This window comes from Lutjanus erythropterus, chromosome 2 (assembly GCF_056507025.1).
Source record: "Lutjanus erythropterus isolate fLutEry1 chromosome 2, fLutEry1.hap2, whole genome shotgun sequence".
NCBI lineage: Eukaryota > Metazoa > Chordata > Actinopteri > Lutjaniformes > Lutjanidae > Lutjanus > Lutjanus erythropterus.
The window spans coordinates 27,662,025-27,679,236 of record NC_139318.1 but is presented as its reverse complement, the minus strand read 5'-3'; the positions used below and the strand labels follow the sequence as shown (position 1 = coordinate 27,679,236).

The window sequence follows — 17,212 nt, the reverse complement described above, 5'->3', positions numbered from 1 at the left end:
GTTTCATGTAGCTTCTAAATTTGTTCTGGCAGAATCTACGGCAGAAAGAAAGCAGTTCCTCCATGAAACTGCTCACAACAAGGTCTGTAGATCACCTTGAATAACTGGGTCATGATTTCAGACAGGGACACTGGTTTTGAAATTTTCAAATGCAGTTTTTCGTGCTTTGAGCACCACGAGTGAGATGGCATTTAGTCTCATTATATTAGAGAGAAGGCAGACATCTCTACAGCCAATATCTCCAAAATTCTGCAACTCTCACCAACAAAAAATCTGGATTGATAAACAGCACGACAGGCCAGGAGAAAAATATGGTTTTTGATTTTGGAGTGAACTGTCCCTTTAAATTGAATCAACTATAATTGATGTATCTGATTGTTACCTAATGACTTGTAAAACATTAGTCTGTCATGATACCTTTTTGAAAATATCAGCATACGTTTAAATTTATGCTAATAAATTTACAGATTTTCAAATCTTAACATGGTAAATTTACTAAATCTTTCAACTCATAATTTTAAGTCACAAGACATGAACTCAGGGTCGTAAGTTCTGAAGCTGAAAAGTAGCAATTTGTTGAAACAGACAAATTACACCTATATACAATGAGCTGATGAATTAAGATGAGTTGATTTCACTAAATTACACTAAGAGTTTTTACAGTTCTCAGGGAAAAGGAAACAACAGAAGAGCTACTTTGCAACTATCTTTAAAGGGACTTATACACAAAATAACGAGGGAGAGTGGAGAACACTATTCAATAGACCGATCAGTACAGGAGGCAAAAATGATGAAATGCATGGCGTGGTGAAATAATTCAGCAAACTGGGGGACAGTCGAACAGCATAGACATGGTATCATCATGCCAAATTTATTGGCTCTACTGCACATGTGCTTGTTGGTTGGCAAGGGTCCTCCTCTTGTATTTGTCTGACGCCTACTCTCCCTTTCTTTGTGGCAACATTTGGGGAATGTCGCCATTGCACCGAGACTGTTGCTGCTCCTCCTGTCTGGCTGCGCTGGGCAGGGAGAGTGCAGACATGCCGACAGTCTGTGTGTCAGGAGCCTTTTCACTAAGAGCGGCCTTTATGCTGGCTGCAACCCCATCGCCGCCGCCGCCGGCTGCAGGGGCAGGAGCGCCGCCGGGTGCGTTGGGGTCAGCCGCAGCCCCCGGAGCAGCACCAGAGGCCCCAGAATCAGCCTGCTCGGATGCCCGGAGTCTCTTCATCAGGGTGGTCACTCGAACAGCTTTCTGTGAGTTAAAAAAAAAGATATGATGAGTTCACATTAACTGATAACATACTAATAGATCCTGATTGCTTTGAGAAAGTTTGACTGAAACGTGTCAGCTAATATATTAAAAATGTAAATGCCAGATATTGTGGATACAGTTTAAAGTGCTACACAGGCTATACTTTTCAAAATCTGAACTCAATATAATATTCCCAGTGTTTACCCTCTCTGATACAAACGTCAGTTCCAAGAAGCCACAAAAACTCACAGTATTGTACTTCACCCCAAAATAGAAAGCTGTTGGACCAAAATATTTGGCATCGTCTCTGATAAACTGAAAATCCCACTGGAGCCAGATCTTAAAGTGATTTATATTGGGACTACTGGAGGCTTTTAGAAATCTGACCATTTCTCAACAACACTTCGTCTCCTTCTATCAGTTAAAAACTTCTATTTAAATTCTACAAAGCTGTACAAACATTGGCTGGCCCACCCTGTACTTTAACGGCTAATTATTTTTTAGTTAATTTTTTTAGGCTGAACACCCAGTCTCCCCTGGAAAGCAGGGGCAACTTTCTGTCTTTTTTTGGAGGCTCCAGCTGGGAAAATCACCAATAGCAGACAAACGATGAAAATCAACTTTGAAAACAGTTTTGAAATGCATTTAAGTCAGTTTGGAGCAATTGTAGCGGTGTATAAACATGTTTTTAATATTTTAGACATGAGAAATTGATTACATTAAGTATTAAATAAGGGGAAAAAACATAAGGTAATGTATGGATACATTGCTGCAGCACTTGATTAAAGTTGCTGTAGATGTTAATTGTATAAAATATGATGTTCAGTACGCAGATTAATATTCACCCAGTTTAAAAATGGTGATAATATTATGATATATTATGAAATATCCAAAATATTTCAAGGAGACACTGCAGTACAATCCTCCTAACTGGAGACTTTGGTCATAATCACAAACATAACCACATTTTGTCGAGCACATGTAGTAATAAATAACGTGAACAAAAACGTATTCACAAAATTGTGCGGGTTCACACACTACCTATAAAATGATGTCATACTAAATGGTGTGCGACATTCATGCTTTTTGTATTCATTTGAAGGAGATAACTTATATATCTATTAGTTACCAATAATTTGCAACAATTTGAGAACATCTGACATAGCATAGCAAACAGAAAACTTGAATACCAGCATCCTGTCAAAGCAGCAACAACAACAACACAGCCAACAACACAACATCTGTATGAAAACTGCAACACGATGAACAGAGACATGAGCAGAGAGGAAGTGAGCATCATATAACGTGGATCTATCTGTCTGTTTATCACTGGAACAGAGACTCCTGTCTGCAGTGTAGTTCATACACTCCAGTCTTCATGATTAAACAAAGTTTTCATATCAAAACTTGTGTTTATATTTGCATGCTCTCTCTCTCTCTTCCTCTTTCTGCTGTGAGTCTGCATGACAGTTTTTTTTTTTTTGACTGATGAATGTGAAGGTAGCTCTTCTGAGAGAGTTAAAGATGCTCACATTCACATTCATTAGTTGCTAACTGATGCGTTCAGTTCACCAAAAACATGAGCATGTTCCTTTAGCATGTTCACGCACAACACTGTGTATATGAGATATATAAGGAGTAATACCTTCCACTTGGCTTTGGCAAAGTTCTTTTCTATTTGCGCACAAACACCATCTTTAATGTTCTTGTCTGAGGCAGCATTTCCAGAAATCCTGAAGAGAAGAAAGAACAGGGGATAATCTTTTTTTTTCCCAGCATGTTATGATATTTGTGGTACTTATATACCAGGGTTAATTAGGGCTGGTGTGACCATTTATGTTTGATTAACTTTATTTATTTACCATTCATGCGCAATAGCTTCCTGTGCAGTGAGTCGCTGATCTTGGTCCACTTCCATCAAGGATGCCACTAAGTTTTTGGCTGTAAAAACAAATAATAATAAAATAACAACCAAAGTTCAGACAGTATACCATCTGTAACAATAAATACAACAATAAAATAGAATTATATTATGGTATTTTAATAAACTGGTTATGTCTTACCAGAATCTGAAATGTCATCCCAATATGGTGAATCAAATTCATAGTCGCCTGACAAAATCTTTAGGAAAAGGTTCTTATCATCACCATCACCATCACCATCGTCATAGAAAGGAGGGTTTCCAGACAAACTAACGAGTTGGCAGAATAAGAGCATTATGGAATAACATGCATTTTGATAAAGTCACTTAAATAAACTTCAGAAAATGACTGTACTTTATCTGTGAGCACAATCCTGGACACTTACAGTATATACATGATGACACCTATGGCCCAGCAGTCCACAGGTCTTCCATATCTCTGCCTCCCGACCACCTCAGGAGCTGAAAGCAAAAAAGAGCTTCATCAACATCTGTGACTACAATCCTATCAACTGAAAGTTTTAGTCTTATCTAGCGACTCGTTTTAAGTCACATACCAAGATATTCTGGAGTCCCACATGGATCCTTAATGAGTCCATTTTCCAGTTTTGCCAACTGGAAGTCACTGATAACAATTTTGGAGTGCTTCAGACGATTAAAGTACACCAGGTTTTCCAGCTGTAGCAGTAAACAAATAAAGGGTTATCAAACTGGAAAGCATTCCTGTAGAGCAGTTATTCACACGTATCTTATTTAGGCCTGTGGTGAAATGCTATTATCTTTCACTAGGTGTCAGCAGTGTTATATACCTTAAGATTTCTGTGCACAATTTTCTGAGAGTGCAGGTAAGCTACAGCTTCCAACACCTGCCTCATAACATTGCTGGTGTCCCTCTCAGAGTAGTAACCTTGATCTAAGATCCAGTCAAACACCTCTCTTCCTGTAGCGCTGCAAAGACAGAACATCAGAATTAAATGCATGTCACTTGTTGATGACAAGAATGCAAAAAAAAAAAGTCACATGTTGAATAAAACATTGGTTTGATACGAGTTGAGGAAGTACAGTGCTGCCGGTCTCTGCCATCATTTTCTCTCAAGTGCCTGCAATGATACTCACAGCTCCAGAAAAAGGAAGTACTCTTTCTTGGTTTCAAAAGCGTCAACCAGCTGGAGGATGTTATGATGTTTTATCCTTTAAAAGGCAGGAAAAAGGGTGAAGAGAGTAATAGGAGGGGTGGAGAATGAAGGGATGTGAGTGGGGTTAAAATGAGCAATAAATAGCGTCAATGCGTAGTGCAAACTATAGAGATATACTCCTCATGCTAAATATTCAGGACATTTAAGGCAAAACTGATAACTGATAATTACACAAGACGTTTTTAACAACTGCTGAAAACTGCCAGCGCCACAATCATCCTATGTGAGGTGAAATTTAAAAACACCAGTTGATTGGGCCCAAGCTTCACTTGGAGAAAAACAAATTGCCATAATAATATGTGATTTCAGGCTTTTAATGCTTAATGATCATCACTACCTTAAATTACTTCAAGATTTACTTAATTCTGGGCACGCATCTTGATTATTATTATATCCTTTCATTTCCTGGTGGATCAGTTGGCCTTCATTATGCACTGTTGTGATGTGATTAGGTTGCAGCAACAATTAATTCCCAAGACGCAAAGATCCCTATTAATATGTTACGCTGGCACTATTTTTTACAAAGTTTTCAAGGATAGGTCTGGTGATATTCTTTATTTTTGTTCCTGTCATCAAATCAACTTTCCTGTGCCTTCAAGTCTCAAGCAAATCCCAAGTTACTGTGAGGAGAATCATGCAAGTTAAGTCAAGCATTGTTCTGGTCAAGTCATACAAAATTATGATTATTCATCCACACTTAAATCAGTTTAAGTGGTCATGAAAAGTTCCTAAATTAACTAAGGAGCTGTGGCTCTCAATTTATACTATAGCTTTATAGCTCTAAATGGCTCTAAAGTGAAAACAGAAGCCAAGTCAAACAACGCTTAAACTAATCGTTAACATTTGACCCACCAATAATTCAGCTAAACATACACTTTCATGTACCTGTGGGTTTTGAAATGATTCATGAAGTTGATGGTGGCCATGTCACCGATCTTTGAGCTGCTAACCTACCGCTGTTCTTACTACCATCACTGACAACATAGTTTTATCATTTTTGGAGCAGCCCTCTCCATGATAACTGCCCTGTGTGTTGGCCTCTGCTGGGGTGCTGCAGCCTCGTGGGTTGCCAGGTTTGTGTGCATTGCACTAGAAATCCCCCAATTATGTTTGAAAAACAAAACATAGTTCTCAATATCTAGAAGAATGCAAATGTTTAACTAAAAATGTCAAGTCCTGTGAGTCATCTGTCTCAAGTCATGAATAGTCAGATTCACATCGAGTCTTAGTGTCAGTCAAACAAGTCTCAAGTCCTCAAATTTGCAACTTAAGTCTGACCTGAGTCAATTCATGCGACTCCAGTCCCCCACCTCTGATAAAGGAACATGGGACCCAGTGCAAGATAAGTTTTAGTCATTTTTGGATAACAGTGGAGCTTTATGGCACCGAGGAATAAAATTAAGATTTGGCTGCACTGTCAGTATTTGTTAGAAGGACCAGTTCATTGCTGGTTTTGGTCCTTTCATTGGAAAAGGTAAGAAAAATCTATGCCACCAGACTTACCCTTTAAGGGTTAAAAAACACACAACCTACACAAATGATGTCTCACTAGATACAGAACAGGGTTTGGTTATACAATAAAAACTTCAGGATGTCGTTTTTTTTGCACCACACTTTGCTACGTCTTTGGTTTGACCTTAGGAAAGATTTTCGCTGATCATTTGTGATTACACCGTGTCTCAGTGCCAGGACAGTGACCCAGAAAAGTAAGCTCTGTAATAAGAAGCTTAAAACTTCACTTACATCTTTAAGATCATTATCTCATTCTTGGCAGCTTTCCTCACTTTCCTTCCATCCTTTTTGTGGAACTTTTTACAGGTGTACATTTTCAAGGTGTTCCTATCCTTTGCCCGGAATATCTCGCAAAACTCCTCTCTGTTAAAAAAGAAATATGCATCATATTTTAAGCAACATTCGTACCAGGATCCAAAGACTTTACAACATTAGAAAATAGATGTACTCACGATTTAACAATTTGTCCGAGGTCATATTTATCCGTCACCTCTGAGGGATTGTTGTAATCCTTCTTCTCCCCGAGTGTCAGACAACCAAATGGCATGGCAGCTCGTGCCCTAGCCAGGGAATATCCTGTCACAACACAACCTGTCAAAAACATCCAGGGTGTTAGATTTTCTTGAATAGCAAAGCATCATTTTGAGAGAAACCCGCATCTCCACAGCACAAAGTGGAGGTTAACACAGGTGAGCACCTGAATCAGAAACACCTGCCGCTGTAGTCTCATTACTGAATAACATAAAACAATATTACTGTAAATGTATTGTTGCAATAAGTTGTTTCATTATTGACAATAATAGAAATGAAAGAAATTGCTTCTCTGTGATTGCGCTTAACACAATATGAATGCAGTAAATCAATGCACACATTTATAGGGAGCAGTTTGGGCACATGATTATTTCTCTCTGCAAAACCTTCTCGGTCAGACATCTGAGAGCAAGTAAGTGTAATTGAGCTTGCGGGAGCATATTATTTCAAATTAGCGCAAGAGCAAAACAACATAAAAGGGAGATTTTCTAATAACATAATAATCTTCAGTGAACGCTTGTTTCTTTGCACTCTGCAGTGAGTCAGCTCTGTACTGCAGCAGCAGCAGCAGTAGCATTATTCATCTGTCTGCTTTCCACAGTGAACAATATTCAGATGGACTTGACCCTGTGCTGTGGATCTAACTTTTGTCTCCTCTCTTTATATTTTCAAAAACTCTCGAAAGTTGAGAAAGCTATTAAACTTGCCAGCTCTGGTGGAACAAGTGTAGAGGGGTTTTTTTGTGTTTTAATTTCTGCTGTAGCGAGCCAGTGAAAGGTGAAGTTGCCCACAGTTATTACAACATGCACAGTGTACTTGAGACTAGCCCACAGTATTCACATCCGCTGAGCACCTTACAGTAAGTAGATATGGGAGGGAAATGATTGGAAATTTAATCAGCATAACAATTATTCTACCATATGTATGCATGATCACATTTGCTCTGATTAATTAAGTTTTTCTTGTAACACAAATTAAACAAGTGCCACAATTTGGACTCAATGGCAGTAATGTTAAGAGTGAGCAATATGGATAAAATCCTCTATTACACTGTATGAAATTTCAGCAAAGGTTTAGTTAAGATATATTTCCTTTTAATCTGTTGAGAAACTTTATGGCTTTCTTTTTGTAAAGAGTTTTGAGTGTCATGAGGACATGCCCCAACACCCTGATTCTATCAAGTAAGTTTGGTTTTCTGTTTTGTATTTTATTTTCTATTTTTATATCTCTGTTTTTATTTATGTTGTTGGTCCTTACTTGTTTCGGTGTTATCAGTTCAATTCAATTTTACTACCTTCTGTTACAACTGGTTTTTACAGAAGGCTTAGAGAGATACAGCTTTTATATTAAGTCCAGAGAATGTTCAATAAAAAGAAACTTTCAATAAAGAGAAATTTTATGGATAGAATAAAAGACAGTAATGTCTGTTACTGGCTAAACCAGTAAATCAAATACCTGAAAAATAAGATAAATTATCACGTTGATGAAAAAATCAGATAGAAATCCAATGTTCCCATAGAGTTGCTATTGATTTACAACATTGTCCACAATGGACAGCACAACCAGAGAGACGACTGTAAATGGGTAGATAAATCACAGTGTTAATGACATGTACAAACCTGTGATGGTCTATAAATGTTTATCATCCAATATTTAAGGGCTGTACAAATATAGTAAGAAATACAGATTTTTGTGAGTGGTCTTGACAAATATTATGATTGATATGATTCACAATTAGTGGGAATGGTTTTTGCAACATAATTTTCATTTTCACTGAAAACAAAATTAAAATAATGATGATGTGACATTTGTTGGGGTCTCTACCAAACAAACATGTTTTCTGACACCTGGAGAACAAGATTTGAAGGCCAGGACATCTCTGCAGCAGTACAGTACTCCACTATGATACTGTTTTCACACGTGTTTTTTATCTTTTAACAAAAAGGTGCAGCTTCTGTGATGTGGGTACTGTATTTGGCCATATAGGGATTTCAATAATATTTCAATTAATTGTTCGACTTCAGCTGCTGTATATCCAATAACGCAACATAAATAACATAATGATAAGAAAAATCATTCCACTCCACATAGCATTTCTAACTGGAAACAACAAAAAGCCCAATAAATGAAGTTCACCCACATGGAGTCCTTTAACACATTTCTAAGCCAATTTCACAGCCTCAATAAATAATTAACAAAATAACTTAATAATAAATAACATAACCCTGCTGCTTTTTAAACATTAAAACTGGAGAACTATCATGGACACGCGGGGGTCTAACACTATTAATCTGATGTAGTTTGAGCAACAAACCTCTTGGTGCTGCATTTAGTGATTTGAATTAAATGTCTCCTTCATTTGTAACTTATCAATATCTTATCAATATATCATCATCATATTGATATTATGCTATGAAACTTGGTATTTTGGAAATTGTTATATCATTATATATGTCATAAGTGTTGACATTTCCTAGTAAGGTTGCATTACAGTAAAGTGATGTAATTTTCTGATTTTCACCCACTCATCCACAATACTAATGATTATTTATCAAAAAATCTCAATTAATACCAATCAATTAATATTTTGTAAAAGCACCATATCGACATTGTAGGTATTTGGTCAAAAATATTGTGACATTTGATTTTGTCAATATTGCCTGGCATTATTTTATTTACTGTTGGGTGGGTTAATCTCGATATTAATATCGTATATTGATATATATATATATATATCGTATATCATTGTATAGCCTAAAAATATTGAAATATTATTTAGAAGTCATATCGTCCAGCCCTTTAGTGGACCCTCTTGTTGCAAATGAGGATGATGTGAATCACAGCAGCTGCACAGCAGCAGAATACTACACAGGTCCACCACTGGCAGCTAAATATTACTGGCGAAATAAGGATTCTTGTATGGAAAACAGAGCCAGTTTTTTGGCAGGCCTTACAGTAGAAATGGCAGCCAGCACAGAAGAGTGGGAGTAGAGAAATTCTGACTGAGGTGCTGTCTGGAGCCTCAGTCAAGACCCTATCAGAGGCAGAGATTTCTCCCGTTAGCATCCACTATTATCTCTACTACAACAAAGAGTGGTCTTAAAAATACAAGAATTGAATTTGAAGAATAGGCGATGTTAAGCGGATGGTCTATTAATGTGCTTTGCTGCTGTTTATTACTTAAAAGCAACAGTCTTATGCAGCAGGTCTCATGTTTCTATAATATTGTGAATCCAAAGAAAGCCCTTTAGTTGAAGACAGTAGGCTGTGACTGTCCACAAGGGGACTCATTACTCTGTGATCCAGTCTCCACAGAGCTCTGCTGTGGCGATGGTATAAAAAGTGTTACCTTATGTAAATTGCTTGGTTATTATGACTAAAGAGAGTCTGTTTCCACTGATGTTCCGTGTTTAAGCTTCTGTATTGGTACCGATTTAATGGAGCATATCTGTCTTTGATCCATGTACTGCAGGGAGGAAAAACAATCCATCAAGTTTCTGATTCATTTCCATACAGTCCAATACATTAACAGGGTGTTGAAGTAGCTGTACTCCAATAATGAAACTCTTTTTTTTACTCTCCAGCACACAGATTACGCAGCTTTTTCTTTACATTGGATAAGTGTCACTGTAATATCTAACAAACCTTTGAGCGTCCCGGTCAAAATTAATATTTAAAACTTTGTCTGTCAAACGCATTAATAAAGATGACAACAGCAGCCTCAACATGCTCATAGGATCGGAAGAAATGATCTGACACTTGTATTTTAATAGCAAAATGAGTACTGCAGTCCAAATAGACAAGCGCAGAGCATCATCGTAAACTGACAATAACAAACAACGAGTTCTGTAAGTTGATCAGCTGTTTTTAACTGTAAATTGTTTGTCAATGTGAAGTTAAGCCTGTTATTCTGAAAACAAAAGCTCACTACTCTGAAAATACACACTCTGGACTAACATCTGACTTAATATATTGCTCAGTTTAACCATTAAAAACATCTCCTCCTTCTGTTATTGATATTATTGATGATTGCATACATTTTAACTCTAATAAACAGAAAAAAGGCAAACAAACAAGTTACACCCCAGAGAAGAAATTTCAAAGGAAATTGCTGATGTATTGTCAGTGAAGCCAGTATTCCAACTTGGCATATTTCTGAAATCTCTGCTGACATATCATGGTCATTTTATGACTTGGGTAAATATATTACAGATTTCTCCTTTAATGTATCTTCAGTGGTTATTGTATTAGGCGCTGTTTTTTTTGCATTTATTCCTTACACAAAATATATTTTAGATTTTACTTTATTTTTAATCCTCTATTGTTTTTTAGGAGAAATCTCTGTCACAAAAATTCCCTTCTCTATCTTTACTTCTCTGATGTGAAAAACACCAACACTTACTGGTTCTAATCTATTAGTATGAAGTGTTGAAGCATTGACAACAGCACTGTGCTCAACAGCTTTCTCTATAGCTCAAGGACGAGCACATCACGCACCGACATAAACGCTGTGTTAAATAATCCTTTTCCATAAGAATTACACAAGCGAACAAGATGTATACATTTTTTTAAATAACTGAAGGAGAGAACTTTGGAACAACTTGTTCACATATGTACATTTACGGTAACACCTCCCTGTATAAGAGGTGCTCAGGACAGCGATAACAAGATCTCTTACCCGCTACCAGATATTACCTAAACTTCTCAGCATGGCCCGGTATGCACTGATCTTCACTGCAGTTAAAACTATTTTGGGTTACTGTCAGGGAAACAGTTATTAGAAGTGACAACCAAAGGTATTTTAGCTGTACTGTATATGGAATGCTCCCCACAGCACACAGAATTGATTTCCAGGATTTCCAAAAGTTGTTCAATCACCAGGAGCTGGGTAAAATAATGTTTACTACAATACACTATTGATTTGTTTTTTCATATTAGGCAACAGTACAAATTTATAGTCACAAATCTCAGAATGGAAATGATAAGGTATGGCAATTAACGTTATCATGTGATCTAAACTATAATAGAGTAGTCTGGATGAACCAGAAGTGGTCCATGATGTGATTAACTTGTGATACTTTCTCAGCTGCTGTCTGTACACCACACAGCTCACATCCACTGGTCAAAACTGTTCCATAGTCTGAATTCTAAACAAAGCCAAACATGTATTATCACAACACTGATTTATTAAAGGACCAGTGTGTGGGACGTTGTGGCAATATGGAGGCGAGCTTGCACATTGCAAACACCTCACATCTAACTCAGGGTGTCACAATTCTCCAATTCCATGATTTGATTTGACTTTTAATTTTAAGTCAATTCAATTCACTTTTCAATTTTAACTTTTTTTTCAGCACTGACAGCTATGTAATTGTTAGACTACAGAGTGTTGATCTGTAAAGATCAACAGATCATGGGTTTTTGTCATAAGGGATAGTTAAAGTACTTAAGTCAGCTGCAATGTGGGTGAATAAACAATAAACTGAGGAGAAATAAAAAAGGCCCTGTTCATGCCAAGTTACTATGGTGTCCTACAGAGGTGTGTCAAATACTACACAGTACAAATAAAAATTACCAGTGGAAACACTGAGGTAGCTGCAAGATAACCATAGTGACAGCGGACAGCAAGGGTCAGTCAAAGAGTTGGATACATCACCGACTCTGTCAGTGAAAAGTGCAGCTGCAGGCTATAATAGGTGAGTTATTCATCTTCAAAATGTTTTTTTTTTTTTTATTGTTTCAGACAGGATGGTTCCATGGAAGTAGGTGGGGATGGGGAGAAAATACTGGCAGAATCACCTTTTGACTTCGATTAGTGAAACTGAAACAAATTGAATTTCTATCTATTTTGCGATTTAATATTGAAATTGTGGCACCTCTCTGGTTTCCCTTCTAAACATGTAGGAGAACCTATTGTAGCCACAAAACCTGCAAAAACACAAAAGGGGCACATCTAGAGACAGTGTTTGGTTTGTTCGCTAGTGGTGCAACAGGGTGGCCTACGTGCAAGACGACCTGCACTTACTGTAGATAAACACTAAGGTAACAAAAACACAATGATTCATGTGATTATATGAAAACACACTTATGAATATTATACTCCATTTCTGCCATATTCTACCAACAAACCCCTGTGAATCTTTTACACTGGACCTTTAACTGTAAGCAGCATTGCTAAGTCACCATTACTCTATGTAGTAAAAAGTAAACCACCTGTCACTCTCATACTAAACCAGACTTGCTTCGGTCTTGTCACAGAGAATTGTAGGTCAGCTTGGAGTAGCCAGGGGGGATCAAGTCTCTTCTTTTCAGCCATTACTTTTATTGTTAAGCTCATCTCAGACATTTTAACTCAGGGCTGTATTTTCTTCCAGAAGTATGCACAAGTAAAACACATGTTTGCTAAGGGTGAGTAAAGAGGGTCAGAGAATGCTGCAAAGTACTCAAACAAAAGGCCCGTCTCTTACTGTAGCACTCTCGCCCAAATAGTGATGTATTTCATTTCACTGTTTGCCTGATCAACATGCAGCATACAATAGCGTTCCCCTCTGTACACCATTAGTCTGGCGTATGATGAGCATTTGGGAGATACACGCCGGCTAAATCACATCCTGTGCATGAATTCTGCAAGAACAATACCCAAACTCACCATTAGTGTTTTTTTTTCTGGCTCTCACCTAGATTCACGCAACTGTGCTGCCTGGGTATGATAATTATTTCTTTTCATAACACATGCCTCAGTCTTGTGCGATCATACTCATTCAGACCAATAGAAGGACTAAAATGATGCACACAACAACTAAGCAGGAACACGTCTCACTTTTATCATTACATATGATTTATCATATCATTACACTCTAAATCATTTTAAGCTGGTTCAACATACAAATGCAAGCATTAAAAAATGTAAGTAAACCGATCATTGGTTGAATAATGGTTCAAAGTCAACTTATGGGAATTAATTAGGGAGTACATTAATTTGACTCAATAATTTTCAAGGATAACACTTTACAATAAGATACACAAACTTTTAAGTAGTTAGGGAGGAACAAATGAGGAGCTTACTGCTAGTGAACCATTAGTTAATGAGCACCTCCTAATCAAATTTTATAGAGTTGCTAATGAATACTTAATGATAAGTTAATGATCAGAAACAACTTGATAACGGATGAATCATTAATAAGTACTTCCCTAATAATTCCTAATGGAGAATTACATAGTAAATAATGACGAATTACTAGAGAACAGACTGGGAGACCCAATATCAATGAATCATTAGGTAGTGATTAGTGATTAGTTCATGAATGACCCTTTTCTTTATGAATGGTTCCTAATCAACACTGACACGACGGGCGAATGGAACAAAACTTATAACAACTCCTGAATTACTGATTACTTGAACATTACATAGTCTAAGGTAGTCTACATAGTCTTTTAGTGATACACAAATCTGAAAAGTTACTAAATAGTCCCTCATTACCTTATGATTACTCGCTCTTTTTGTGTCCCTTAAAGAAAAGTGATGCGCAATACTGAAGAGTCACTAAGTAGTCCCTCATTACTTTCCGATTACTTACTCTTTATGTGTCTCTTACTGAGTAGTTATTGAGTAGTAATCATTAACGACTCTATAAAATTTGATTAGGGGTTGCTCATTAACTAATCGTTAACACTTACGTACTTATGTTTATAAGTTCTGAAGTAGTCTGAAAATAAAAACTAGAAATCTTAAACTGACTTAGGTATTAAAATGTATAATTTTATGTTAAATTAACGAGGAAGGTTAGTCGATTCCACTAAATTCCTTTATGATGTTTTACAGTGTAATGTTTTTTGCAAGGTGTTGCAAGGTTCAATCAACAGACATCATCAGATTCGTGATCACTTTAAAAATAGCTTAAGCCAAACCTTCTATTCACGATATTATTTACTAAACTAAGCTCCTAAGCACCTTGAATAAGCCTCTTTGCTCACACTTTCTGCCTCTCAAAATAACTCAACCACTAATAGCCACCTCACAACAAGAGACAATAGCGTTGCATGTCAAGCAGAGTTAAGGGCTGAGGCTGATGTGAGACCATTTAATGCAATAATTCAACCTCACAATGAATCATAGGTTCCTACACCTGTTCTCAGAAGCTTGACTCACAGCAGCTCAGTGCACCAAACACTAAACACTAAGTATGATAAGTCAGACAGAATTTTGTGCGCACTTGTTTTTTTCCCCCTTTCAAAGCAAGATAAAAGACTGTTCTCCTTCACCAGACGAAGAAAAAGATAGAAGCCACTTGACTATTGCTGAATCAGGGGTCTTTTATCTTCGCCTTTTGAAAGATCTGAATGAAGTGTTCTTCATTAATGGGAATGTAAATGCTGTTTCAAATCTGGAGTGGCGCAGAGCTCGGCATTGAGCAAACTTAGCTGTGGACACCCTTGAGGGACAATGACAAAGGCAGAGCTGATGCTTTTGCAAAACAGATCTCAAATCTGTGTCCAATTAATTTTTTCATTAGCATACAGTAGGTAAAGGTAAAGCCTTGTCAGTTTGGATTATTTCACAGTAAAGGCCATAATATTCAAGCTAAGACTATTATAAGTCATATTGCAAAAATTAGCAACTTGTATTTTGTTTTACTAATACTTTTAAATAATAACTTTTAAAGGAGAAATATGTGATACATTTACTGCACTAAATCGTAAAACACCACGATATTTCATCGGAAATTAAGAAAATATTCTAAATGGAAATACGAGCTTTTCTGACAACAACGATACAGCCACCGTGTTCTCCCTTGAAATTTCAATTCCCAGCTGGTTTGTTTCATGTTTATTAGAGTTAAAATTAATGCCAAATGCTCGCCGGATGAATTAGTGTTTGTTAATGAAACGTACGAAGTTATTAATAATCTTTTAGAAGGAATAGATTTTTATGATGGTTAAATTGATCAATATTTTAATGGTTTCTGGCAGGCAGTAAGGCAGACAGTCACTGAACTTTACCTCCAGTGTGTATTTTCAGAGCAGTTGATAGATAACTGATAGAGTTATAAAAAAAAAAAAAATGGATGAACTTAGATTGTAGGACATGTCATTGTCAAAGTATAATGTTACACTCGTCTTACACTCGTGTAGGTTCAGTATTCCTGCAGGCAATCTGCCTGAGTCTTCAACCATAGATTGTATGTTACAAAAGGGATTCAACCTATTTAATATACTGTGTACAGCTCCAACTCACTATTTGGACTGCAGTACTCACTTTTGCAGCTAGGGTCTTACATATTTCTCCTTTAATGAAAAAGTTTAATGAGGACTTCTGAGGTCGAGGTACTTGGCCTACTGCCACATAGACCACCAGGATTCAAATCAGTTTCTCCAGACACTTCAGCATATTTATCACTGTCTGCAGGCCAACAGAGAGGCAAACAAGAAGCCCCAAAAACACAAAGGGGAAATTGATGAGCCCAACAGGAGCTCCAATTTGACAAAGAGTCTAATAAGAGTAGAGTGGAATAGAATGGGGTGTATTTATTTAGGGTGAAATGTATGACATCCATCTTTTAGCCACACTCACACAACATAATGAGAAACTAAGCAGCAATTCAGGTGGAGCTCTTTGTCTTTGTGATTTATTATGTTTTTACTGTTCATGCAGTTTGTAGTCAAACTTCCAAAAGTATAGCCTATGAGAAAATATTAATCAAATATTGCTATTATATTATATTATATTACATTATATTATATTATATTATGATGTGAGGTCTGGGAACATTATACTGGCCTAAGGCCCTAAAAGAATTTGAGATTATGGAAATTATTAACGCATTATACTACTGAGAAATGATGTCAGTGTATCATTCATTCATTTGTCTATCCACCTGTTAACAATGATATCTTAGGTGACATTTTAGATGCCCACTGCCATTTTGAAGGATAAAAACAAAGGATGGATGATGCATCTTCACACTATGATCTTACAGAACACACCAGCTAGTCGTGGGAAAATAAAACACAATTGGCTCTGACCTCTAAGAAAGTGTTGGTTCAGCTTGACTTTGACAGTTTGACAAGTTTGGAAAATATATATATATTTTTAATATATTTTGAAACTATGTTCTAGCACCTAAAAACAACAGTAATTGATCAAGTCCAATCTCCTACATCTTCAGCTTGCTACACATGCACAGCTAACCTTGGAAATAACACTAAACACTGTATGAGACCGTTACATTTGACCTTTTTCATAGCAGCCATTTTGACATGAAAGTAGGGTAAACAAAGGTGTTATTGCTATTGTGCATGTTGACTCACTGCAAAGGCTCTGATACACTAAATCTAATGGGACCTTAATTATTATCATTGCTAACACCTGTGTTTACTCTATTAATTCATATCAGTATTGGCTGGTAAACAGTGTTCCAGCTGTTGTAGACTTTCACTGCCTGGCCAAAGCAGTAATATCTGTTAAAATAATATCACGATATAATACAATATCTCAGACACTCCAACTATGCTCCAGGGCTGATGCATTTTGGTGTTAAATTTAATTAATCTACAACTGGGTAATATTAATCTGCCATATTTAATCCAAATTCATGTCCAACATATTGAAGTGCAGGGTCATAAAATAATCATAAAAATCTTTACATGTACCCCAGGTGTGTTTTTACTGATGTCATTTGTGTATTTCCATAAATATTAGTTCAATGTCAAACTGACATCAAGCCTCTAAGCCCGTGAGACTGCTTTCTAACTTTTAAACACCATCTGATGCCTGCTGAGTCGCGCTGACCCACTGAGATG

General features: G+C 36.8%; 1 protein-coding gene across 2 annotated transcripts in view; it reads right to left on the bottom strand.

Moving 5' to 3' along the window:
* Nucleotides 1-138: 138 nt before the first annotated feature.
* The window catches only part of LOC146331810 (caM kinase-like vesicle-associated protein), a 36,058-nt gene continuing 18,984 nt past the window's right edge, over nucleotides 139-17,212 (bottom strand). For both annotated transcript variants that reach the window (XM_084745237.1, XM_084745228.1), the window contains exons 2-11: nucleotides 6,334-6,472; nucleotides 6,113-6,244; nucleotides 4,290-4,364; nucleotides 3,983-4,121; nucleotides 3,731-3,851; nucleotides 3,560-3,635; nucleotides 3,316-3,443; nucleotides 3,115-3,193; nucleotides 2,898-2,985; nucleotides 139-1,252 (exon numbers count right to left, since the gene is read on the bottom strand). In XM_084745237.1, coding sequence (XP_084601363.1) covers nucleotides 938-1,252; nucleotides 2,898-2,985; nucleotides 3,115-3,193; nucleotides 3,316-3,443; nucleotides 3,560-3,635; nucleotides 3,731-3,851; nucleotides 3,983-4,121; nucleotides 4,290-4,364; nucleotides 6,113-6,244; nucleotides 6,334-6,428 — 1,248 coding nt within the window. In that variant the 5' untranslated portion in view covers nucleotides 6,429-6,472 and the 3' untranslated portion in view covers nucleotides 139-937. The remainder of the gene's footprint in view (nucleotides 1,253-2,897; nucleotides 2,986-3,114; nucleotides 3,194-3,315; nucleotides 3,444-3,559; nucleotides 3,636-3,730; nucleotides 3,852-3,982; nucleotides 4,122-4,289; nucleotides 4,365-6,112; nucleotides 6,245-6,333; nucleotides 6,473-17,212) is intronic.